Here is a 26,009-nt window from a genome sequence, read left to right as displayed (position 1 = left end):
ACCTCTAATTAGCATTAGTTGAGGCATATGATGCAATAAAGCAAGCTTATAGCGCATCAGCCAAAAGGAAAAAAAAAAAAAAAACCCTTCCCATTTCACCCATCGGATCACTCCAACTGTTTGTCTAGTTCAGCCTTAAATTTATTGTCTACTTCCATGACAGATGAAAGTCTGTTCTAGCAATCAACCACCTGGCTAAAGGCAAACTTCCACACATCTATTCTACAAGTGTCTTTCCTCAATTTGAATCTATGCCCCCTCAGGTTCTTAATCTGGGCAAGTGGAAGTATGCCATCAGCATTGAACCTGCTCAAACAATTACAAGGCCTTGTACACCTCAGTCAGATCACCTTGCCTAGTCTCTTGATGCTGCAACTTACAGAAATTAAGCCTCTGCTGGTAAGTGAACCCCTTTGTTCCTCTCACCAATCTTGTTGCTCTTCTCTGTACTTGTTCTAGCAACTCTTCATCTTTCCTAAAATAAGGCTTCCAGACCTGTATGCAGTACTCAAGGTTTGGCCTGACCATTGCCTTGGTCAGGCCAAAGGGATAATCATATCCTTGTCTCTGCTAGGATATGATTATCCTGCTATTCTGGCTGCCGGAATAGGTCATGACAAAACTCCATGACCTATTCTGGTAGCCCTTTTGCACTACTCAGAGAACTTCATATCCGATTGCACAATTACCCCCAGGTCTTTTTCATTCTCCACCTCTCTGAGTGTAGTACCCGTTTTTCATTGAAATTATTCAAGCTGACAACTTCTAGAACACCGGATGGCAGTTTCATCAAACACTCAAACGCCCTCTGACTGAAGGCAAGTTTACTCACATCTATTCTGGAGCCGTCCTTCCTCTATGAATTTATGGCTCCTCAGTGTAGTCTGAGCAAGAGAAGGATTCCATTGGAATTGAGCTTACAAAATCTATTCAAAGCCTTAAACACATCAGTCTCTTCACAAGTGCAGTCTCCAAATTTTTTTTTTTAATGAAAACCCCAAACACAAGAAATATTGGAACCTATAGTACTTAGTACCGTGCTTGAGTTGTAGGTTCAGAAGATAAAAGAAGATATTTGTTAACATTAGACTTGAACTTCTGTAGACTAATTTTCAGGAAATAAGTATGAAGGAAGGCTGTTCCAGAAAATTGCAGTTGAATGAATAAACGAGGAAGGTTAAAAGTTGGTTCTGCGAGTTTGAAGTTGTTGCCTGGTGGCAGCACGTGTTCGGACTGTTTTGAAAGAGAGAAGTATCTATATTTCTATAGATACTTCCATGGCCCATGGAAGTATCTATAGAAGCAGCAGAATCAGAATCATGGAAGCAGCAGAATCAGTACGTCTATGAGACAGAGATCGGAGAGACTCTGTTAGACATGAGTCATTAATTACCCTAACTGCCCTCTTCTGAATGGAACCTAGAAGTCTGAGAGAGGTTTTGGGGGCACTGACCAAAATGTGGAAAAAATATTCCATGGTAGTGCAAAGAGAAAACCAAATTTTTTAGATGCAGACGAAGCAATATTTGTAATGTGCTTGTGCCAAGAGAAATTAGAAGTCAGGGTAATCCCCAAAAGAGAGATATCATTTTGCCTAGAAATCGAATTGTCACCAAAGATAAGCATAGGAGCAGAAGAATCCTTTTTGCAAGATATAAGACAAGACTGAGTTTTAGAAGGATTGAAATCAACTAAGTTGTCTATGTCCCAGTGGAGAATTCAATGGAGATCGGCATTTAAGTAAATAGTAGCAGATATTCGAGAAGTTGAAGCTGATTGAGCAGCTTTCTCAAAGGTTTCTCAAATAAGAAAGTGGAATGCAATGTGCTATCATCGGCAAAACTATGGATAGGATTTCCAGTCAATGGAAGAAAGTCATTAATATACAAGAGGAAAAGAATGGGGGAAAGAACTGAACCTTGGGTGACACCAGCATTAGTGGAGAAGTTAGAAGACAGAGTCATCTACCATCAGTGAGCGATCAGAGAGAAAACTGGATAACCAATTACAAAACACAGTTGGCAAACCATAAGATAGAAGCTTGTTTAGCAGACCTTTATGCCCAACATGATCAAAAGCCTTTGAGATGTCAAGAGCAACTGCTAACGTTTCACCAAACTTTTCCATTGAATTAGTCCATAAATGGGTAATATAAGCCAGAATATCACCAGTGGATCGAAACTGACGGAATCCATACTGGCGATCATTGATCAGATGGAAGGTTTCTATGTAGTTTAAGAGTTGGCGGTTAATTGATTTCTCTATTAGTTTAGAAAGAGTAGAAGTAATTGCAATGGGAAGATAATTGGATGGGAGGGATTTGTCACCCTTTTTAGGAACTGGCTGGATATGAGCAAATTTCCAAGCAGAAGGAAAAACACCTTTGGAATAAGAAAGTAAAAAAAGGTGGCAAAGAACAGGAGTAAGATCTGGAGCACAGGTTTTCAGAACTAGGGGAGAAATACCATCAGGACCTGAAGCTTTCTTAGCATCAAGATTCATCAAAATCCTTCTGAGATCCTTTTGACAGAAGATCAGAGGAGGCATTGAATGGAGCATGTTGGGAATGGTGGGAGGTGTTTTACCAAGATCATTAATACATGAGTTGGAAGAAAAATTGGATGCTAGCAGGTCAGCTTTATCCATAGCCGAAGTGACAACAGAACCATCTGGTTTTGAGAGAGGTGGGAGCAGGGATGGGCAAAAGTTGCTTCCAATAGCTTTGGGAGGAGACCTGATGCTCTGCTACCATTAGGGCAAGAAGCAAGTTTTGTACTCTTAGCCTGTTCAAAATCTACTTTGGACTGATTAATTAGCATTAGTAGAGGCATATGATGCAAGAAAGCAAGCATATGCAGCATCAGCCAAAAAAAAAAAAAAAGCTTCCACTTCACCCCTCCGTTCATTCGAAATACTTGTCTAGCTGAGCCTTAAATTTATTTAGGCTATCAACTTCCACAACAAGGGATAGAAGTCTGTTCCACCAACCAACTACCCACTGGCTAAAGGCAAATTTCCGCACATCCATCCTACATCTGTCTTTCCTCAATTTGAATTTATACCCTCTCAGGTGATTATTCTGAGCAAGAGGAAGAATCCCATCAGCATTGAGCATGTTCAAGCCATTCAAGGCTTTATACACCTCTATCAGATTACCTCACCGGTGCCTAGTCTCCAGACACTGTAATTTGCAAAACCTAAGCCTTTCTTTGTAAGAGAAACCCTTTGTTCCATTCACTAATCTTGTTGCCCTTCTCTGTACTCGTTCCAGCAGCTCTACATCCTTCTTGAAATGAGGCCTCCAGACCTGTATACAGTACTCTAGGTGTGGCCTGACCATTGCCTTATACAAGGGAATAATCACCTCCTTATCCCTGCTAGAAAAATTCTTGTATGTCACTGCAAGACACCATGAGCTACTTTTGCAGACTGTCTGTACTGCTCAGAAAACTTCATATGTGCCTGCACAATTACCTCCAGGTCCTTTTCATTGTCTACCACTGTCAGTGTAGTACAGAGTTGATACATTGCTCTGGGGTTGCTGTTTCCCATATGTAGTACTTTAGTACTTTACATTTGTCAATGTTAAACTTCATTTGCCACCTCTCAGCCCGTCTGCTCAACCTTTCCAGATCCTGTTGCAGCAGCGTAGCAACAGTAGTGTCCTTAACAATCCTGCCAACCTTTGTATCATCTGCAAACTTGGACAATAAGCTTGATATACCATCATCAATATTAATTATAAATACAGAAAACAATAATGGACCCAACAGTGAACCCTGAGGGACTCCACTAATATCATTAGTCCACGATGAGCAGTGTCCATTGATTACCACTCTGTCTTCTCCCCCTCAACGATCCCTTTATCCATAGCAGCAATTTGACTCCAATGCCACACTGCTTCAATTTGTTGCAACAGTATCAAAAGCCTTTCTAAGATCCAAATATATAATATCAAAGTTTTTCCCTGCATCCAGTTCTTTTGTGACTGCCTCATAGTATCCAATCAGATTGGTCAGGCAAGACACCCTCTTAACAAAACCATGCTCTGTCCGAGCTATAACTGAAGTCTTGTCTAGATAATCCTGCAGTGCTTCTTTAACCAGTGCTTCCATTAATTTTTCTGGAACAGAAGTTAAACTCCCAGGTCTATAATTACTTGTGGCAGCCTTTGATCCTCCTTTGTGAATTGGGGTGACATTTGCACATCTCCAGTCCATGGGTACTTCCCCTGAGTCCAAGGAAGCTCTCATAATTATGGCTAAGGGTTTGCTTACTTCCTTTGCTGACTCCTTTAATATAACTGGATAGATCCCATCCACCCCAGGTGCCTTTCTTGTGTTTATCTTCAACAATTTCTTCTCCACTTTACTCTCAGTTATTACAAGATTATCTCGCTTACTGCCAGAGTTGAATGCACCTCTGGCATTCCCCTCGCTGAATAACTCCTCATGTGTGAATGTCGATGAAAATATTCATTTAGTTTGTTAGCTACCTGAGCAGGATCATCAACAGTAGAACCATAATAACTGCTTTACAATTGTTGCGAGCTTTGGTGTAGGCAGAACATGAAACTGAAGAATTGGAACCAAGGTTTAGATAAAGGACAAGATTTTAAAGTGGTGTGTAGAATAAAGGATTCCATTCCTACAAGAATAATTTCACTGACAGGATCTGAGCAAACGTTGACATCAGAAGTTTGGAACAGTAATCCGACCAAGGAAGAGAAAAAAAGAAATCTCGCAGGTCACCCATTTTGCATTTCTGTAATGCCAAACAATATGAGGTTGGGAATAGCCATGAGATAGAGGCTTCATTGGAGAAGAGACAATCACCAAGTCATGATCTGAGGTTCCTAGAGGACCACTCACTTCGACCACGTACTCAGAAGGGTTGTTTGTGAGAAAAAGATCAAGTGTGTCGGCTCTGTGGTTACGATTGTGTGGTATTCTTGTAGGTAAATGAACAATCTGTGCTAGGTCATTAGTAATTGCAAAAGCCTCAGCATCTCGACCTGCTGGGTCGGTGTGACTAGAAAAAGGAAGCCAGCTGGAGTTGTGAACATTAAAATCACCGAGAAAAAGTACCTCACCGTTAGGAAAGTTGGACTGGAGAAAGTCAAGTTGCAAAGAGAGACAGTCAAAGAGCTCCAAGTGGTTAGTGGAGTTGGGAGAATGGTAGAGACAACAGATGAATTTTACACAATGAGGTAGAGAGATTTTAAGCCAGAGAAGATCGAAAAGAAGAGATTCCAAATTACCAAGTCTCTGAAAATGAATTTTGGAATGGACATATGCACAAGTACCAGCTTTAAGGCAAAAGGAATTGTACAGCAAATAATTTGGGCAACTGAGATGAGCAGTAGTTGAATCAACCAGTAACTGAGATTCTGTCAAAAAAAGTACATGGGGTTTGGCAGACTGCCAGTGGAAAAGGACATTGTTGGATTTTGAGATTAGAATTGAGACCACATATATTCGTGAAATGAACTAGGAAGTGTTTGGGAGGTTTAGTTCTTTTCGCAGATAAGCTTACTCTATTAGTTTGACAATTCATGGTGTATTCAATATTAAAAAAAAGTGGGGGGGAGGGACTTCCTGTATATAGTAATGAAATTTTTGGATAGGTTATACACATGGTAAGAATATACCCAGATCCTTGACATAATAACATTATAATGCGGCCTCGACAATGCCCCCGCATACACACTACTCGGACTCCCTCCAGTGACTATCTGCCAGAATAGAGGTAGCACGATTATACACTAGCTGATCCAATAGCCTCCTAAAGAGTTACCAATAGGTTCGGTCTGGTGTACTAACTAGTGGCGAGCCTGCGAGCACTGTTTCAGAGCTGTACCCTTGAAATATAAGGAAGATTGGATCTCGCCATGGTGTCATCATAACCTCAAAAGTCATCTGTCATACTGCATGATGGAAGAGATGGAGAAGGGTTGACTTGAACTTAGCTCTGGAGACTAAACATGGGTTCCACCACTTCAAACCTCCAATAAGCAAAGTGGTGGTATTGTACTGGTTGATGAGAGTCATCTACCGCCTAGATGTGCTGCAATTTGCAGAATTGAAGCACGTCTTGGTAAGAGCACCCTTTTATTCCCTCACTAATCTTGTTACCCTTCTCTTCCACTTTGCTAAAAAATTCCACACCAAAATGAAGCTTTCAGATTCTTATGCATCAATCAAGATATAGTATAGCCACTCCTTATACAATGGGATAATCACCTTATTTTCCTTGCCGGCCGGAAAAATTCTTATATATTATTGACAAAACCCCATGAGATGCCCTACATGCCCATCTGCACTGCTCAGAGAACTCCATGTCTACTGTTTCAGTTACCCTCGAAGTTTTTCATTCTCCTCTACCTCTTATTGTGGGACTACACAGTTGATATTTTGTTCTGGAATTACTGCTACCCATATGCAGTGAGGGACAATTGATTATATTCTAATTAGGTTAGGCTAAATATTAATTTGCATATGATTACGATTATTATGAAAATAATCAATCTATCATATGGTTATATTAAGTTATTAATATAACCATATGACTTAATAACTTAAGTTATTAATATAAATGAACACGACGAGCATTGTGTATGAGTGAGAGAAATGCCCGAGTGGGAAAAATGCTATTTTTAGGTATTTTCCCCACTCGGGCTCAAATAGTACTACGGCCTATTTTTTGTTTATCTAATTCTTTGAATATAATCGATTATAAAAATTCTATCATTGATTGTTGTTCAATATAATTAAGTACAGAAACTACCAAAATTAAGTGTTCAGTATCAACAAATTTATATATAATCACTTATTTTGATTATTGATCATTTTATGAAAAAAATAAGCAGTATGTGTGTGCCCTGTACGTACAAAAGATGTTTTATTTTATGAAAACATCCTTGGCTGGGACAAGGTTAAAGGGTTTTAGGAATGAAAAGAATCCGAGCATGTTTATAACATTTTAAACCATTTATTTTTTTTCGACAGTTTCATCAATTTGAGGTTGCAATACATGTTCAATAGGTAATTTACTTACAATGGATTTGTGATAGCTAAAATATGATACACACACTTGAGATTGTAAAGACTGTCTTTGAAACACAGCATCAATTATAGTTCCATGATAAGTAGCCGATGCAGATCTAGAAGTATTTAATATTAGTCCAAATTTAATTTCTAACAAATCAATCAAAGGTTTGGATTGAGGATCTGCAAAAGTAAAGTTGAAATCTCCACCAGGTCGTTGGTATTTGGTCGCATTATTTGTGGGAAGAATTGTTGTAGCAGTGCAGCTCCTTTAATCGTGTAAGGAAGTAAATCAAAATGGATAAATTGACTGATCTGTTTGATCTTTTAGTTCGGTGAAATGTAAATGACTACTGATAATATTGATTGACCATTAAGAAGAAGGCATCCAGCCACACAAATGTCTCCATCAGGTGAAACACTCACTGATTTTCCAACAGTTTTCAGCAAGTCACTTCCATATAAGAAGTAACAACACAAGTACGATTTTCTCTCTTATGATAAACTGCTACACCACCAGCTTGTTGATCTCGTTTGAATTGAATGACACAATGGAAGTTAGGTATGCTTACTTATTTATTATTATTTAGCCACATTTCAGAAAGTAGTAGTAAGTTGGATTGTTGGGTGACTGCATCAGTGAGATCGTCACTGTGAGCACGTAAACTTTGACAATTTACAGTTAGAATGGCAAGATCTTGTCGTTTACCGATGAACTCGAATAAAGTATCTTGCATGATAAGTAGCGGATTACTCGACAACCTGGTAATTTCAACTTGAAGTGCAATAGTGGTTGATATGGGAGTTTTGTGGCGCATAAGCTACTTTGGCTATAATGCGTGCAATAGTGGACGTGGCATTTCTCAGTCCATGATAAAAATTTCCTTTCTCCATTTGCAAGAGTAACATAAAGATCATTGATATTGGTAACTCAAGATAATGCAACATAAACTGTTGTTGTTTGTGACATTTCTCATATTCATAAACTACAGAATCGAAAGTACCTCCCTGACATTTATGGATGGTAATAGCACAAGCTAGTATTAGCGGAAAATGATTTTTTTTAGCCAAGGTCGCTCTGTTCTTATTGAATGAAATGCTCACACTTCTTCTTGCGATTGGTACAGCTTCTAAATCAATTTCTCAGCCATAGCAAACGAATGAGCCTTCATTCTAGCAAGTTGACACACAGCAGGTGATACTGGAAATTTCAACCAAAGAAGTTTAATATAATTAATCTCTTCGTTACATTCGATATGTGCCAGTTTTCCTAAAGCTCCGTTAGCCAGACCATTGGACACATCAGTATTAGTGGTTATCAAGTATGGTTTGCCAATAGGTAAAGGAACTTCCTACGGTAATCTACCTGTGTCTAATACTACCATTTTATGAAGTTTATGTCACACTGGCCTCATGTTCTGCACCCGACAAATATGTCCTGAGCAATCAACATAAGTTTCTGAAGACGAATTTAACATGGAATTGTTATATAATCGTTCACAGATTTATTTTTAAAATATAAATGAACACCATCAGAACACAAATGGGCCACTTCTTCTTTGCTCTCAAACCTCAACTCAATAAGTTTCTGTTCGTCATTGGTTAACTGAACACTGTTTCTGATTTTAGTCAACACTCTGGAGAATTTTGAATGCGACTGTCTCACCACTTCGTTGAGTTCATAATATTGTAACCAACACGAAAGATTGGGGCCTGCGAAGCATTGCTTAATCTCTTTATAAATAGAACTGCTTGTATGGGAGACAACTGTCACAATAACTAATAAAAAAAATGTCAAATCCACCAAAATTATGATCTGCTCAGCCTATAATTTGTCGCAGGCAAACATCTATCTGAAATAAAAGTTCAGTTCCAATCATACTAACTTTGTTGATAATTGAAACACATGATATTGTGGAGCAACTTCATAAGACAGATGTAAATTCTTTGATATCGAAATTTTCATTGCAGTTTGCACGGTAGTACCATTAATAACTATAGCAGCTTTTCCAGTAGAAGCACAAGTTATATAAGCATTACAGAAATTACTGGAGCTACTCAAATGATTATAAACTTCCATCAATATTCTAATTACAAAAGTCTTGTCATAGCAAGCAGGGCCAGTAAAGAATATTTGGATTAGATTGAAGTAAAATTTAAATGACATGCAATGAACTTCCTGTTTTAAATTAGCTTTTCAGATTAAATTCCAAAACTGATTGTTTGGCATTGCACCAAGCTGATTTAGATTTGCCAGTCAAAGATCAGAATTCATTTCACTGTCTGTTCATCTCAATGCTAATGGGATTCTTCCTCTTGCTCAGAATAATTGCCTGAGAGGACATTAATTCAAATTGAGGAAAGACAGTTGTAGGATAGATGTGTAGAAGTTTGCCTTTAGCCAGCAGGTGGTTGATTGTTTAAATAGATTCAAGGCAGAACTAGACAAGCACTTGGAGCGAGTGGATGGATGAAATGAGGTGGTTTTTTTTTTTTTTTTTTTTTTTGGCTGATGCTATATAAGCTTGCTTTCTTGCATCATGTGCCTTTGTTGTCAGTATGGCATATTTCATTGCACATTTTTCTGAAATGAGGAATTTCATTTCGAAAAGTATTTCCTCTTCACTTCGAAAAGGTAAATGAAGAGTAATCATCTCTCGTTTACATTCATACAAGTCTTTGGCCATATCATAATTTCGATATTGAAATATTCTTGGATATTGACGAAGTTGATACTGAGGCTCAAGTATATTGGCAAAAAAAATAAGCTAAAGTAACATTTTCTAATTCTGGAGGTCTTTTCTCATATTTATCAAACCAGTACTCTTTCCAAATGTAGGTAGAGTCGTCACCTATGTTTTCTCATTCCATTTCTTCCTTCCATTTTCTATTATGCTGTTGCTCAATAGACCACGGTAGATATATAAGTTACAACAATTGAACTCTCAGACATCGGTTGACGAAGTAAATATGAATCAGCCTCTTGACTTGTAATTTCAAAGCTGTCAAACACAGGATATTCGTTCATAATTTCAATAATTTTACATTGTAAATTGTTAATCCCTTGATTGGTTTTGTTCACATATTCAGTGACATAAGCAGAACAAGAATATTCTTCTGTGATGAATTGAATATGCATGACTTTAAAATACTAAACACCGAAGGATTGAAGGGGTTATGCCATTTTTAATGAGGTTCTCATTTCAGAAAGACTTTTGGCCAAGTAATACCAGCTCGAAGTAAATCGATGTAATAAGATTCCAAATGAATGCGAGCTTCTTTAAAGAAGCTATTGATGCTATTATATTCGTTGTCCTCTAGGTTATTCCACAATTTCTTGTATTCAGCAATATCTTTGACTCGTCGAGTGTCTGCTTTTGGTATGGAAATTAAAATCATTGTAGGTCATGATGGCATAAATGGAGCTTCAAAATGAAAAACCTGTTTGTCAGTAGTGTGGATCCTTTTCTAACAAGTAATAGTATACAGTAAACGCCCGCTATTCGCCATATCTGTATTCGCGGTCGCTTATTTAATATAAAATGAAACCTAAAAAATGTGAATTTTAAAGCGCAGTGAACATTTTACGCCATAAAAAAACATGGGTGTGGCTAAAATTATCTTTCCCAGGCAAAACAGCGCTCAGTGGGTGGGGGGGAGAGGGGTGACAAAATTCCGGCGTGGATGTTTCTCGCTAATCCTTGTTCAGTATGTGTTATGCACTTGTCATGGAAGGTTTTGTCGTTTGCTTTTAATTTATGCACTTATAAATTGAATAAATTTATCAATTTATAAATTGATATGCTTACAAAAGTGATAAATCTACCGTTTTGTGGTGTAAAACAGACTTTTTCAAGTGTGTTAACGGAAGAAAGTGACTTTATTGTGGACAAGTTCTTTCTAACCCCTACAAAAATATGGCTACGAATAACAAGGGAAATGTGAAAAGATCAAAGAAGGTGATGACATTAGCGAATAAAATTGAGTTATTAGACAAAATTTCTAATGATGAAAGTGTCTCCTCAGTGGCAAAACATAAAATCAATGAGTCAACGGTACGATCAATCAAGAAATCGGAAGAAAAAATCCGCCGTAGTGTCTGTGAAAACGCGCTAATTGCTTCAAAAATTTGCTCTGTAACTCGTGATGTTAAATTAGAAAAAATGGAAAAAGCTTTAAATCTGTGGAGAGAAGACCGAACTCAAAATAAAATTCCATTAAGTTCACTCATCATTCGTGAAAAGGCAAAACTCCTTTATCAACACTTTAGCGAAACTGGTGATAGCACTGGCGGGATAAGTTTTTTTGCTAGCAAAGGCACTGGTTTGAAAGATTTGTTTGAAATTTCTAATAAATATTACATTTAATATTAAATTGTTTCTTATTTTCATTTCGATGCCACATGCTTGCGTTTCACTATGTACATATTAATAATATGAAGGTACATATAATACATACATAGACAAAATTTTAGACTAGTTTTTCTTATATATTTCATACTTTGGAATGGAACCCCTTTATTACTATGGGAGCCATAACTCAGTATTTGCGTTTTCGGTTTTCGTGGGATTTCTCTGGAATGTAACCCCCGCGAATAGTGGGGGGTTTCTGTATTAATATTACCAGAGGCTTTTGCAATAGAAATGTTGTTTTTTTTTTTTTTTTTTTTTTTTGTTAGTTGTTGGCACATCAGTTTCTGTGGCCATAATGCACCTCCCAAAGTTATTTTTTGCATTTTACTCTGATCCAAGCCCGAGGTAGGATTCGAACCCACAACCTTTGGGTTGCCAGGCAGGCACTTTACCCACCTGGCTAGCCCGGTCGGCTAATAGAAATGTACATGAGCTGATTTATCATAGCTATCGTTGCATTCTTACCCTTTCCCATAAGTTCTTTAGGAGCATTATTAAGCCACAAAAGAATGTGTTTGTGTGGACTTCTATGATGTTGAAATTCGATCCGTTTAAAATAGTTGATGATTGTTGAAATGGACTCAAATGCTTAGACTGAAGCAGAGTTAATATACAAATCATAAGTTTATTAAAATGAATCGTGCATGTTACAGTACAGGCATACCTCGAATAACGAATAGGATGTGTTCCACGAAATTACTTCGTTAAGCGAAACTTCGTTTTCAGAGGTAAAAATACTATGGCCAGAATAGGGATACATTCCTACGTAAAGAAAATGAAAAGCTTTTTTTTCGAACAAAGAAAAGTTTTATTAAATAAACAGTCAACTTACATACAAAGTGAAACCACATTTTAAAATACGAGTCTAAAGTTGATTGTTTATGCTCTTTTTCTCTTTCATTTAACAATTGCCTATACGGAGTTATTGCATTTAACACAGATCGCTTAACAATAACACTTCTTCCTAAATCGGGATCATTTTCACTAAAAAAAAATTTAAAACGTTTTCAATGTCATTTAAGCACCTTTTAAATCTTTGGTTGTTAACACTTTTTCGGCAGGAACTTCTTTAACTTCGTCATCATTATCTTTGTCTTCGTTGCTAACAAGGTTTTCTAAATCTTCCACTGAAAAACCATCATCTTCTGCATTCAATAAATTTCTAACATCCTCTTCATCGACATTTTCGAAACCTATTGATTGAGCCATCTGGATAACTTCATTTCTAGTTTCTTGGATGATGTTATTTTCTTCTTCTAGTACAACTTCTGGCCATATTTTGCGCCAAACTCGATTTAAGCATTTCTTAGTGACTTCTTCCAAGAACTATCAATGTTTTCAATTGCGTTTTTAATGGTGTAGTTTTTCCAAAAAGTTTTAACTGTCATTTCCTCTTTATCCTCTAGTTCAGTTAAATTGCTTAATGTTCGACACTGATAATAAGCTTTAAATGATGCTATTACTCCCTGATCCAATGGTTGAATCAGGGAAGTTGTGTTTGCTGGAAGAAACACAACTTTGACAGGAATGCATGTGTCCAACGTGTTAAGATCAGTAGGATGTCCCGGAGCAACAACAAAAGAGCTTTTTCTTCAAAGTTGTTTTTTTGACAATACCGTTTTACTTCAGGACAAAAGTGGTTAACAAACCAATCAGTAAATAACCCCTTGGTAACCCACGCTTTTCTATTTGCTTTCCATATTACAGGTAAATTCATTTTTATGTTACCTATTAATGCCCTTGGATTTTCTGAATGGTAAACTAATAACAATTTTAATTTATAATCGCCAGAAGCATTTGATCCAAAGAGTAACGTTAAACGACCTCTGGCTGCTTTGAACCCAGCAGCTGATTTTTCTTCAATAGAAATGAAGCTTTTTGTTGGTAGCCGTTTCCAGAACAAACCGCTTTCATCAACACTGAACACCAAATTTGGAAAATTTTCACGTTCAATTGTTTCCTTTAGTTTTCTTGGAAACTTATTTGCAGCTTCTCCTGTTAATTTTACACTATGAATCCTGGCCCGTTTTTTAAATTTCTCGAACCAACCACGAGAAGCCCCAAAGGTTTCCGTAATTTCTTCAGTTTGTTTAGATTTCAGGTGATTAAACTGGAATATATTTTTTTATGTTAAATGGGGCTTGAAATTGCCGACTTCGTTATATCGAAGCTTCGTTATCAGAGGTTACGTTAAGCGAGGTATGCCTGTATTTTCATTAACTAATGTTGCCTTTTCCATTAAATGAAGAGCTTCTGCTTGCTTGTCAGGGATATCGAAACTGTTGTTTTATTTTGTATGCAAATTTTTAGCAATTTAGGCCAACAGATTTCGTTTGCACTTAAAGTTAAGAAGAATGTAGGTTTACCCAGTTTTTTGATCATCACAAACAGATCTCTTTTACGCTGTGTCTAGTAATAAGTTGAAATAGGAATTGATTTCAAAAACGCTGAATTGTTTCAAATGCCGTTATTGAAGTATTCTCGGGATTCAATTTGTTCTTTGGTGAGCTTAGTGTCTTTTCCGATCTATTTAAAAGTAACTGTTAAAAGTTCCAGTGAATTTGAGTTCTTAGTCTCATTATTTTCGTGGCCATATTGAGATAATAAGGCGTCACTCAACCGCCAATCTGAAAGACGAAGTTCACCGGATGCCATCATAAACGGTATAACTTTTAAATTATCTGTAAACCCTCAATACTGACCAAGGTAGGAAAGGACAATTTTTCAGCATGTTCGTAAAAAAAAAGTAAACTTTGTGAAATATTTTGTTCATCAGGAGCTATTTGTAAATATTTGTTATCGCTCCACAAAAGAGTTTGTTATTGAGCAACTAAACTTTCTGCAATAGGTGTAGCTTTACTCATTTCATCACATGTAGGAGCATCATCATCATGTTCCGTGTCTTCATTGAAAAATGCTTGAGCAATCTTGATATCATATAGACGATATAAAAGAGTCATAAGTAGACACTTTACTCAATCCCTTATATCTCATTTATGAACCAAGCCCATTAAATAACTCGAGTTGTAAATTTTCTTACGTTTGATATGAACGTTAACACAATAATCATCATCCGCAGCAAATGACTGACTATTTAAAATACAGGAACACTTGGCCCAAAATTCTGTATTGGCCGAAACCAAGTCGTAGTCTTCTTCTTAGTCATTAAATCCAATTGCGGTAGATGAGGTGGCATAGCAGGATAAATGAAACTGTTGCTCTTCGAAAATGTTGGAATGGAATCATTTTTGAGAGATTACAACCCTTCACAGTTGTTACATCTGCAGTTGGAAATTCTAAGAGAAGTAATGGATAACTTGCTGTAATGCACAATTTTATATCATTTTCATTCCATAATCGATCACGGATATCACAAACAGCTCCAAATGTATTTTTCGGAAATTGTCATTGAAATTCTTTATAGGAGTTATGGTCATTTTCGGTGTTCATTGTAAATTATTTCATGCTCGACTACTGTTGAAACCTCTGGAGGGTATACAACAGGCAGTTGAGCTGAAATGTGATTTTCTTTTTGGATGATGCAATCAAAGCTGGTTGTTGCAGTATACTCTGTATAGCTGGATCAAAAATCAGTTGAAAATCCTAAGGTTATTCATTTGAACTCAAACCTTCAGGATCGAAATCTTCAGAAAGTTCTTGAATATAATTTTGTGATGTTGATGGTCCAGCTTCTTAATCCAGTAAAGAAAACACTTTACTAGATCAAATGGAAAAGTAACCTTCTTTCTTTCCTCTCTTAGTTTTTCCATTTTATTACTAACCCACTACCACTTGGTCACAAAGGTGGCACTGCTCCTGCCTCCACGTGGTGGTAACTTGGAGGGAAAAAAGCTCTCCCTTCCAGGGTGAAATGGAGCGAACAGTTCCTAAAACCCAGAAATCCACTGGGTGTATATATGAGACCCTTACAGGGCAAAAACAGTCAGACTGATTCTATTACAGCTAATTGTCAAAAAACTGACGCAGCTAGAATCAGAACTGCAACTTTCCTTATTATTCATTCAACCCAAGAACAACCTATTGGCAAACTCTCACCGTTTCTAGTGCACAAATGCCTAGAAAGCATAATAGGTACCCCCAAGGCAGTTCGTCTCTTAAGATCAGAAGACTTACTGGTCGAAATTGCCACTGCTTGACAGCCTGAGCAACTAAAAACTTTTGGTGGAACTACTGTTACAGTTTCACCACACGATTCCCTGAATACGTCAAGAGGTGCCATCACCAAATGGGACCTCATGAACGTGTCAGATGAAGATCAACAGGAACTACAAGATGAAGGAGTCATCAATGTCAGAAGAATAATGACAAAGAAGGATGGCATATTAGTTCCTACTTGGAACGTAATACTCACTTTCGATAACCTTAAACCACCAACAGCGATCAAAGCAGGTTAGTTTAACTGCCGTGTCAAACCTTACATTCCAACCCCTTAGGCTGCTACAACTGCTAGACGTTTGATAGTCTGCAGAGGAGCAGCTGCCTGTGCCACATATGGATCCACTGCGCACACGAATACTGATTGCACAGTTTTCCTAACTGCAGAGAAGCACTTCCAGCGTTTCCAAGGAGTGACCCCTTTGGAAATGTAAAAAACACATAAGGTGATACAAAACTGGACACACTGTCATCTGCCAAGAGGCCAAAAAATCTGTACCAGCCCTGAATACTAATAAACCAACTCAAGTAATGAAAGAACAAATATCAATTGCAACTCAAACAGTGCTAACTATACCTCCAAGCAAATCGCTATCTGAGTGAGCAAGATCAGTATTGGCCACGGTTCCAATAAACTAAACAGCAAGCAAAAAAAGTAAACCTATAAATACATGGATTGCTGTACAACCAGATGCCATCCCACAGCAAAATACCACAGTACTTACTTCTCCTGATGCAAACCAAACAGATTGCATGGACTCAGAAGTTAGCTCACAGCAAGATGAGCAGACACTAGAACTATTTACTAACGAGGATATGGGAAAACCATACTTTCCAAAGAAGGAGAAAAGGGAAACTTGAGTTAAACAAACCTTCACACCTTGAAAACCAATCAAGGGTTCTAATAAACCCAAATAATGCTTACACTTCTGCAGGGGAACTGTAGAGGATATCGCAGTAATTTAAACGACATCCAAGATTGCCAAACAATATGTCCTATTGCTTTCTGCTACAGGAAACAAATCTAACCCTGCATATAACTCTCTTCAGAACTATATAATTCATCGGCAAGATTACTTTGTTCAAAATGGAAACAATCTGGCATGTGGAGGTGTAGCACTAATAATCAAAACTCAAATACCCTGCAAACCCATTCCATTAAAGACAAATATTGAGGCAGTTGCAGTACAAGTCAATTTTAATTTTGACTTGACTATCATCTCGCTACACTTGTCCCTTAATCAAAATATAAGATATGCTGACCTAGAAGAATTAGTGGTACAACTTCCTCAACCTACTTCATCCTAGGGGACCTCAATAGTCAAATCCATTGTGGGGAAATGAAATCATAACATGGACAAATTATAGAAAAATTACTTAACCAGCACAACCTGATTACTCTCAATATTGGCACGCACACTTAATGCATTTACCTACAGGATCTACTTCAGCCATTGATGTCTCTCTCTGCTCAGCATCCATTTACTCTCTATTTGGATGGACTACTCATAGCAATACGCTGGGTAGTGACCATTACCCAGTGATATGTTGGATTGACACAATAACCTGTTCTTGCAGCCTGACCCCATGACCACTGCTCAGGCAGCCTGTCTGCATTGCTCAAAAAACTTTATATTTGACTGTATAATTACTTACAGGTCTTTCTCATTTTCTACCACCCTAAGTGTAGTACCACACAGTTTGTACATGTGGTACTACACGTACCAACTGTGTGGTACTACACGTACCAACTGTGTGGTACTTTGCATTTGTCAATGTTAAACTTCAGTTGCCACTTCTCAGCCCATCTACCCAACTTTTCTGGATCCTGTTGCAGTAGGACACTGCCCTTAATAACCCTGTCAATCTTTGTATCATCAGCAAACTTTGAAATTAAGCCTTATATACCTTCATCAATATCATTGATAAATATACAAAACAACAGTGGGCCCAACACTGAATCCTGGGGGACTCAACTAATAACATTAGTCCATGAAGAACAGCGTCCATTGATTACCTCTCTGTCTTCTCCTACTCAACCACCCTTTTATCCATTGTGGCAACTTGCCCTTAATACCATGCTTCTCCAATTTGTATAGTTGTCTTCCATGTGCAACAGTGTCAAAAGCTTTCGTGAAATCCAAGTATATGATATCAAAATTATTTTTTGCATCCAGTTCCATGAAAATCCAAGTCTATGATATAAAAATTATTTTTTTGCATCCAGTTCCTTTGTAACCATATCATAGTATCCAATCAGATCTGTCAGACAAGACCTTCCCTTAACAAACCTATGCTATGTCTGAATTATTAATGCAGTCTTGTCTAGATGATCTCGCAATGCATCTTTAACCAGTAAAACCATTATTTTCCCCGGAACAGAAGTTAACTAACTGGTCTGTAATTACCTGTGCCACCCTTAGATTCCCCCTTTGTGAATAGGTGATACATTTGCACATCTCCAGTCCATGGGGACTGGTTGCCTGTCTAACGTGCTGATGTAGAAAACAATCATCCAGTAAATCCATCTTATAAGTTATTAGCATTAGCAGAGGCATACGATGCAAGAAAGCAAACTTATACAGCATCAGAATAAAAGAATTATAATAAACATTAGCAGTGAAAGAATAAAACCTTATCTTTTCCTCTAATTTTGTGGTCATTATTTAAACTGCCTAGATAATGCAATGATCTTAATTCTCACAGCAGCACAACAAATATAACAAGTTGCCTACAGATGGTCTCACCAAAAGTTAGTTGGCCATTGTTCTCTGAGCAGTGCAGACGGGCTGCAAGAGTAGCTCATGGAGTATTGTCAATGATATACAGGAATTTTTCCAGCAGGGATAAGAAGGTGATTATTCCATTGTATAAGGCAATGGTGAGGCCACACCTAGATTACTGTATACAGGTCTGGAGGCCTCATTTCAAGAAGGATGTAGAGCTGCTGGAACGAGTACAGAGAAGGGCAACAAGATTAGTGAATGGAACAAAGGGTGCTCTTAGGAAGAAAGGCTTAAGTTTTGCAAATTACAGTGTCTGGAGACTAGGCACCAGCGAGGTGATTTGATAGAGGTGTATAAAGCCTTGAATGGTTTAAGCATGCTCAATGCTGATGGGATTCTTCCTCTAGCTCAGAAAAATCACCTGAGAGGGCATAAATTCAAATTGAGGAAAGACAGATGTAGGATAGACGTGTGGAAATTTGCCTTTAGCCAGCGGGTGGTTGGTTGGTGGAACAGACTTCCATCCCTTGTGGTGGAGGTTGATAGCCTAAATAAGTTTAAGGCTCAGCTGGACAGGTATTTTGAACGAACAGAGGGGTGAAGTGGAAGTGGGGTTTTTTTTTTTTTTTTTTTGGCTGATGCTGCATAAGCTTGCTTTCTTGCATCAAATGCCTCTACTAATGCTAATGCTAATTTGTTTTAAAAGGTGAGATTGCTATTTCAAGACTAACTGGTACCTCATCAGATAGCAGGTGGTCTCTGGTGATAATAGTAACACATAACTGACACCTTCACACCTTTCAAAACTGATTTTTTATACCGCATGTCATCTCACTTTGAACTTTTTAACAAATGTTTTGTCTGTGTCATCACTAGATACAACATCCTATCTGATGAGGGATCAGTTAGTCCTGAAACAGGCTATCACAGCAATCTCAACTTTTAAGCAAATGACCAATTCAACTACTGCGAGGGGTGAAGCAAAAATCATACAGCAAATAATTTGGGTATCTCAGATACCCAAATTATTTGCTGTATGATTCCTTTCACCTCAAAGGTGGTACTTTTTAATGTGTCCGTTCTGATATTCCCTGTCAGACTTGGCAATTTGGAATCTCCTCTGGCTTAAAATCTGTTGTCTCTACTGTTCTCCCAACTCCACCAATCACTTGGAGCTCTTTGCAACTTGACTTTCTCCAGTCCAACTTTCCTAACAGTGAGGAAATTTTCCTTGGTGATTTTAATGTTCACAACTCCAGCTGGCTTCCGTTTTCTAGTCACACCAACCCAGCAGGTCGAGATGCTGAGGCTTTTGCAATTACTAATGACCTAGCACAGATTGTTCATTTACCTACAAGAATACCGGACAATCCTAATCATACAGCCAATACGCTTGATCTTTTTCTCACAAACAACCCTTCTAAGTACACGGTCGAAGTGAGAGGTCCTTTAGGCACTTCAGATCACAACTTGGTGATTTTCTCTTCTCCAATGGAATCTTTATCTCATGGCTATTCCCAACCTCGTGTTGTTTGGCATTACAAGAATGCAAAATGGGATGACCTGTGAGACTTCTTTTCTTCTTTTCCTTGGTCGGAGTATTGTTTCAAAACTTCTGATGTCAACGTTTGCTCAGATCATGTCAGTCCACTTTAAAATCTCGTCCTTTATCTAAACCTTGGTTTTCAAATAAATGTGCTAAGGCTGTTCAAGAAAAGAATGTTGCATATCGTAACTGGCTTGTTTCTAATTCTTCAGTTTCATTTTCGACCTACACCAAAGCTCACAACAATTGTAAAGCAGTTATTAATCAGTCCAAACTAGAGTTTGAAGAGGCTAAGAGTAGAAAACTTGCTTCTTGCCCTAATGGTATCCGAGCATTCTGGTCTCTTGCCAAAGCTATTGGCCACAACTTTTGCCCATCTCTGCTCCCACCTCTGTCCAAACCAGATGGTTCTGTTGTCACTTCAACCAAGGATAAAGCTGAACTGCTAGCATCCAATTTTTATTCCAGCTCATGTATTAATGATCTTGGTAAAACACCTCCTACCATTCCCAACACACTCCATTCAATGCCTCCTGTGGTCTTCTGTCAAAAGGATAACAGAAGGATTTTGATGAATCTTGATGCTAAGAAAGCTCCAGGTCCTGATGGTATTTCTCCACTTGTTCTCAAAACCTGTGCTCCTGAACTTACTCCTATTCTTTGCCGCCTTTTTTCACTTTCTTATTCCAAAGGTGTTTTTCCTTCTGCTTGGAAATTTGCTCATATCCAGCCAGTTCCTAAAAAGGGTGACAAATCCCTCCCATCCAATTATCGTCCCATTGCAATTACTTCTACTCTTTCTAAAGTAATGGAGAAATCAATTAACCGCCAACTCTTAAACTACTTAGAAACCTTCCGTCTGATCAACGATCGCCAGTATGGATTCCGTCAGTGTCGATCCACTGGTGATATTCTGGCTTATGTTACCCATTTATGGACTAATTCAATGGAAAAGTTCGGAGAAACACAAGTAGTTGCTCTTGACATCTGAAAGGCTTTCGATCGTGTTTGGCATAAAGGTTTTCTAAACAAGCTTCCATCTTATGGTTTGCCAACTGATTTTAGTAATTGAGGGTGATGGTAGATGGCTCTCTGTCTTCTAACTTCTCCACTAATGCCGGTGTCCCCCAAGGTTCAGTTCTTTCCCCCACTCTTTTACTCTTGTATATTAATGACCTTCTTCCATTGACTGGCAATCCTATCCATAGTTTTGCCAATGATAGCACATTGCATTCCACTTTCCATTTTGAGAAACTTTGTCCTGCTCAATCAGCTTCAACTTCTCGAAACTCTGCTACCAATTCCTTAAATGCCGATCTTCAGGTAATTCTCCAGTTCGGCAAAGACAACTTAGTTGATTTCAACCCTTCTAAAACTCAGTCTTGTCTTATATCTCGCAAAAAGGATTCTTCTGCTCCTATGCTTATCTTTAGGGACACTCCGATTTCTAGGGAAAAGGATATATCTCTTTTGGGGATTACCCTGACTTCTAATCTCTCTTGGCACAAGCACATTACAAATATTGCTTCCTGTGCATCTAAAAAACTTGGTTTTCTCTTTTGCTCCCGGCGTTACTTTTCTTTCAAACAGCTGCTCACTCTGTATAAATCACAAATCCGCCCTGCCGTGGAATATTGTTCCCACATCTGGGGTGGTGCCCCCAAAACCTCTCTCAGGCTTCTTGATTCCATTCAGAAGAGGGCAGTTAGGTTAATTAATGACTCATCTCTAACAGTCTCTCCACTCACTTTCTCATAGACGTACTGTTTTTGCTGCATGCCTCTTCTACAGATACTTCCACGGGCACTGTTCTTCTGAATTGGCTTCTATAATTCCTGCTCTCTCTTTCAAAACAGTCCGAACACGTGCTGCCACCAGGCAACATCCATTTACCGTCCAACTTCAAACTCACAGAACCAACTTTTCATCTTCCTCGTTTATTCATTCAACTGCCATTTTCTGGAACAACCTTATTTCCTGAAAATTACAATCTACAGAAATTCAAGTCCAGTGTCAACAAATATCTTCTTTCGTCTTCTCAACCTCCAACCCAAGCACGACACTAAGTACTATAGGTTCTAATACCTCTCGCGTTTGGGGTTCACATAAAAAAAAAAAAAAAAAAAAAAAAATTATCCTTTTGGCAAAGCTATACGTTGGAAAGTAGTGCAATACCGAGGCAACACATTGCTGTTGTGAAAATTAAAACCATTCCTGGCTGCAAAAACAATTTGAAGACAAAGAAAGTCATGCAGGAATCTTATAAAGTGAGAAATATCATCCTTTTTTTTTTTTTAAAGGATTCTTAAAGACAAATGTGATTGCTATATACATGTGCCAAGTTGTTTTCTTAATTTCCAAATTTTAAAAGGTTGATAATTTTTGCAACATTTATTGGATTTTGCAGAGTTACTGTGTATATATTAATGCACAATGTAAGGATGATCCTTTGAATAACCATATTGTTCTTATGTATACTTTGCATACTTTTTATATAAAGTCCCATTTTTTTAATGGTTGAAAATTTATTTTAGAATTAGAGAATTGAAGGCAGCCAACTAAGATAAATTATAGATATTTTCACCAGAAATAATTACCTAGACATCCTAGAAATGGGAGATTTATCATAAAAAAAAAGTTTCAATTCACCCAGCCAGAATTTATCAGATAAGTTAAAAGAGGAGTATGAATGCAAAACATATTTGATTAAATTTAAGTTAGCTGGTTTAAATCACAAATAGTTTTAATGAAACTTTGGATTGCCATGCCTTTTACTTTTTGTGAATTTATAATAACAGTTTTGATTCAGCTGGCATTTAGTTATTTCACTGTTGTCAGTTTGTTTTCATAGAGTATATTTTATTTTCTTTATACAGGAAATGATGGGTCTTCAAGGAATTATGGTCCATCTTCAAATTTTGGCTTAAAACTGGATGATGACCAGGAATTTCCTCCAATGACACAGAAAACTTATTGATTATATGGTGCTGTTGCTATAAAATTTACAAAACATTGAACATTCTGGAATTATGCAGGTGTTTAACTTTGAAAATTCACATATAAAACCTGATGATTCTTGATGCCCACTGATCATTCTTGAGTATACACACAATGTTTTTCAAAAGCAAATATAAACTGATATATATAGATAAATCAAGAATGAACATTATGCTGTATGTGTGTGCACATAAATCAGGACCTTGCCCTTTCTAGAGATTATTTTCTGTGGATATCTGCAAACAGTATATTTAAGAGCCTGTGGAATAAAGTGGGGTTGGTACCCAGCTTGCAAGATATTTTTATTTTAATGTACTCATATTTTATAGGTATTTACTATTAATTTTAGGTGGTAGTTTATTTGGATATTTGTAAGGGTATTTTTAGTTAGTAATTGGAGCTTTCTGAAATTTGCTATTTTATTTTTCCATTTTACTACATTTTAAATTTCTATCTACAGTAAGGCTTTTTATTATTTTGTTTATGCTAATTGTGACTGTCAAATATTAATTAATTGATTTAGAATTACTAGTGACAAATGATGCAAGAAAGGAGGCTTATATAGCACCTGACAAAACAAACATACAAACAAAAAACCACTCCCATTTCAACTATTCATCACCTCCAATAGTTTGTCTAGTTCTTCCTTGAATTTATTTAAGCTGTCAACTTCCACAACTACAGATGGAATTTATTCTAGCAATCAATCACCTGCTGGTTAAAGGCAACCTTCCTCACATCTATTCTTCAACCATCCTCCTCCAAATGGCGCACTATGACCATAGATGCTGATGTGCCATATAAATCCCCAACCAATCAACCAACCCCCTTCAAATTTGAATTTGTGCTCCCTCGTGTGTAGTCTGAGCAAGAGGAAGAACCCCCTCAGTATTGAGCTTGTTCAATCCATTCAAACCCTGAAACACCTCAATCAGATCACCTTGCAGGTGCCCGAGTCCCCAGGCACTGCAATTTGCAGAAGTGAAGCCTTTCTTGGTAAAGCACCTCTGTTCCCCTCACCCATCTCATTGCACTTCTCTATACTCATTCCATCAGCTCTACATCCTTCCTAAAATGAGGCCTCCAGACCAGTAGGCAGTACTCAATATGTATCCTGACCTTATACAATGGGATAATCAACTCCTTATCCATGCTAGCAAAATTACAGTATATCATTGACAAAACCTCATGATATTTACTGGGAGCCAGTCTGCATTGCTCAGAGAACTTCATAAAATACTGTACAATTATCCCCAGGTCTTCTTCATTTCCCACTAACCTGAGTGCAGTACCTCACAGTTGGTGGTACAACTGTGAGGTACTATACTACTGTACAACTCAGCAGTAACCCTTACTCTGAGGGTTACTGCTACCCATACGCATTACTTTGCATTTGTCAATGTTAAACTTCAATTTCCATTTCTCACCCCATCTGCCTAACTTTTCTAGATCCTGTTGAAGTAGCACACTGTCATTCCTGTCATTAACCACCTTGCCAACCTTTGTACCTTCATCAATATCATTAATAAATATAGAAAATAACAATGGGCCTAACACCCATACCTGGGAAACTCCACTTATAACATCATTTCACGAAGAGCAGTGCCCATTGATTACCTTTCTGTCTTCTCTCACTCAACCATCCCTTTATCCATAGTAGTAACTTGCCCTTAATACTGCACTGCTCCAATATGTTTGCAGCAGTCTTTTATGTGCAACAGTATCAAAAAGCTTTCCTGAAATCCAAGTATATGATATCAAAATCATTTTTTGCATCCAGTGACCACATCATAGTATCCAATCAAATTGGTCAGACAAGATTTCCCCTAAACAAATTCATGCTGCATCTGAACTATAATTGCAGCTTTGTCTAGATGATTCTGCATTACTTCTTTTACCAGTGATTCTATTATTTTCCCTGTAACAGAAGTTAAACTAACAGGTATATAATTTTTCGTTTGATCCCCCTTTGTGAATTCGGGATACATTTGCACATCACCAGTCGTGGGGACCTTCCCTGAATCCAAGGATACTCTCATAATTATAGCTAAGGGTTTGCTCGCTCCTTTTGCAGCCTCTCTTAATATAATTTGATAGATCGCATCCACCCCAAGTGCCTTTATAATTGGATAGATCGCATCCACTTCAAAAGTGGAAGAGAAATTGTTTAACAACAATTTCTTTCCACTTTCCCGTCAGTTATTACAAATCATTTAGCTCCTAGTTAGAATTTGATAAATTTGAACCTGGTGTGTGTTCATCTTCCGTAAATAGAAACAACCTACCTACATTTTACAAATAAAATAAATTAAAACATATAATGTTTCTGTTTATATGAATAATAAAAGTTACTTCTTCATTCATTTGTTTCAAGTGTGAGTAGTGGTTATCACCATTAAGTTACCTGTCACTTACCAAAACACTCACGAGAACCTGCATCCAGGTGTGACATAGAAACCCTCACATTGTCCTCGGAAACATTATCCTACATAGAGTAATAGTAATGGTGCAGTGAAGATAAAAAAAAAAATAAACTCAGTTCTTAATATGGACTGTGCTCTATTTAGTTACACTGTAGTTATGTACTCTGTTTATTTAACTAGTGTTCTTATAAATATGCAAAATAAAACTGCTATTCATATATGACTCACTTTATGGGGCTCCTACAACCACTACACTTTGAGTTTCAAAAACAAGTTCTGTAGGGTGCATTTAAATCAATAGACGCCACACATTTGTTTCTTTAACCTTCACTCACTCACGCCCTCAACTGTAATAAGGTCGCTTACGTGGGTGTATTTAGCCCCCTCTGTTTTTATTATAAAATGGTTAGCTTTTGTTTTTACTGAATTCAAAATGTTCTATTTATTATGATTTGCTAAACTAAACCCAATTAAATATATGGAATGAAAATAAATTAGAGAATCCAATAATAATAATAATAATAAAGTTTTTAACATTTTTTAGAATTCTGAATTTAATGTGACCATCTGTGTTTTTGTTAGCTGTTTTCACTTAGCCCCAATGCACCATTAAAAACCAAATCAATCGCACTTTGCCAGCAAAATCAAAGCATCATGGCAAGATTTAGACACCTTTTTCTGGC

At 37.5% G+C, this 26,009-nt stretch overlaps 1 protein-coding gene across 2 annotated transcripts in view; it reads left to right on the top strand.

The window, feature by feature from the left end:
* LOC150083157 (WD repeat domain phosphoinositide-interacting protein 2-like) overlaps nucleotides 1-25,544 on the top strand; it is a 387,374-nt gene extending 361,830 nt beyond the window's left edge. For both annotated transcript variants that reach the window (XM_090377860.1, XM_090377861.1), the window contains exon 12: nucleotides 22,783-25,544. In XM_090377860.1, coding sequence (XP_090233986.1) covers nucleotides 22,783-22,883 — 101 coding nt within the window. In that variant the 3' untranslated portion in view covers nucleotides 22,884-25,544. The remainder of the gene's footprint in view (nucleotides 1-22,782) is intronic.
* The last annotated feature ends 465 nt before the right edge of the window (nucleotides 25,545-26,009 follow it).

This window comes from Mastigoproctus giganteus, chromosome 7, assembly GCF_048544385.1.
Source record: "Mastigoproctus giganteus isolate SK-2022 chromosome 7, ASM4854438v1, whole genome shotgun sequence".
Taxonomy (NCBI): domain Eukaryota; kingdom Metazoa; phylum Arthropoda; class Arachnida; order Uropygi; family Thelyphonidae; genus Mastigoproctus; species Mastigoproctus giganteus.
The sequence above is the reverse complement of the archived record's forward strand: the minus strand, read 5'-3'. Positions and strand labels throughout refer to the sequence as shown.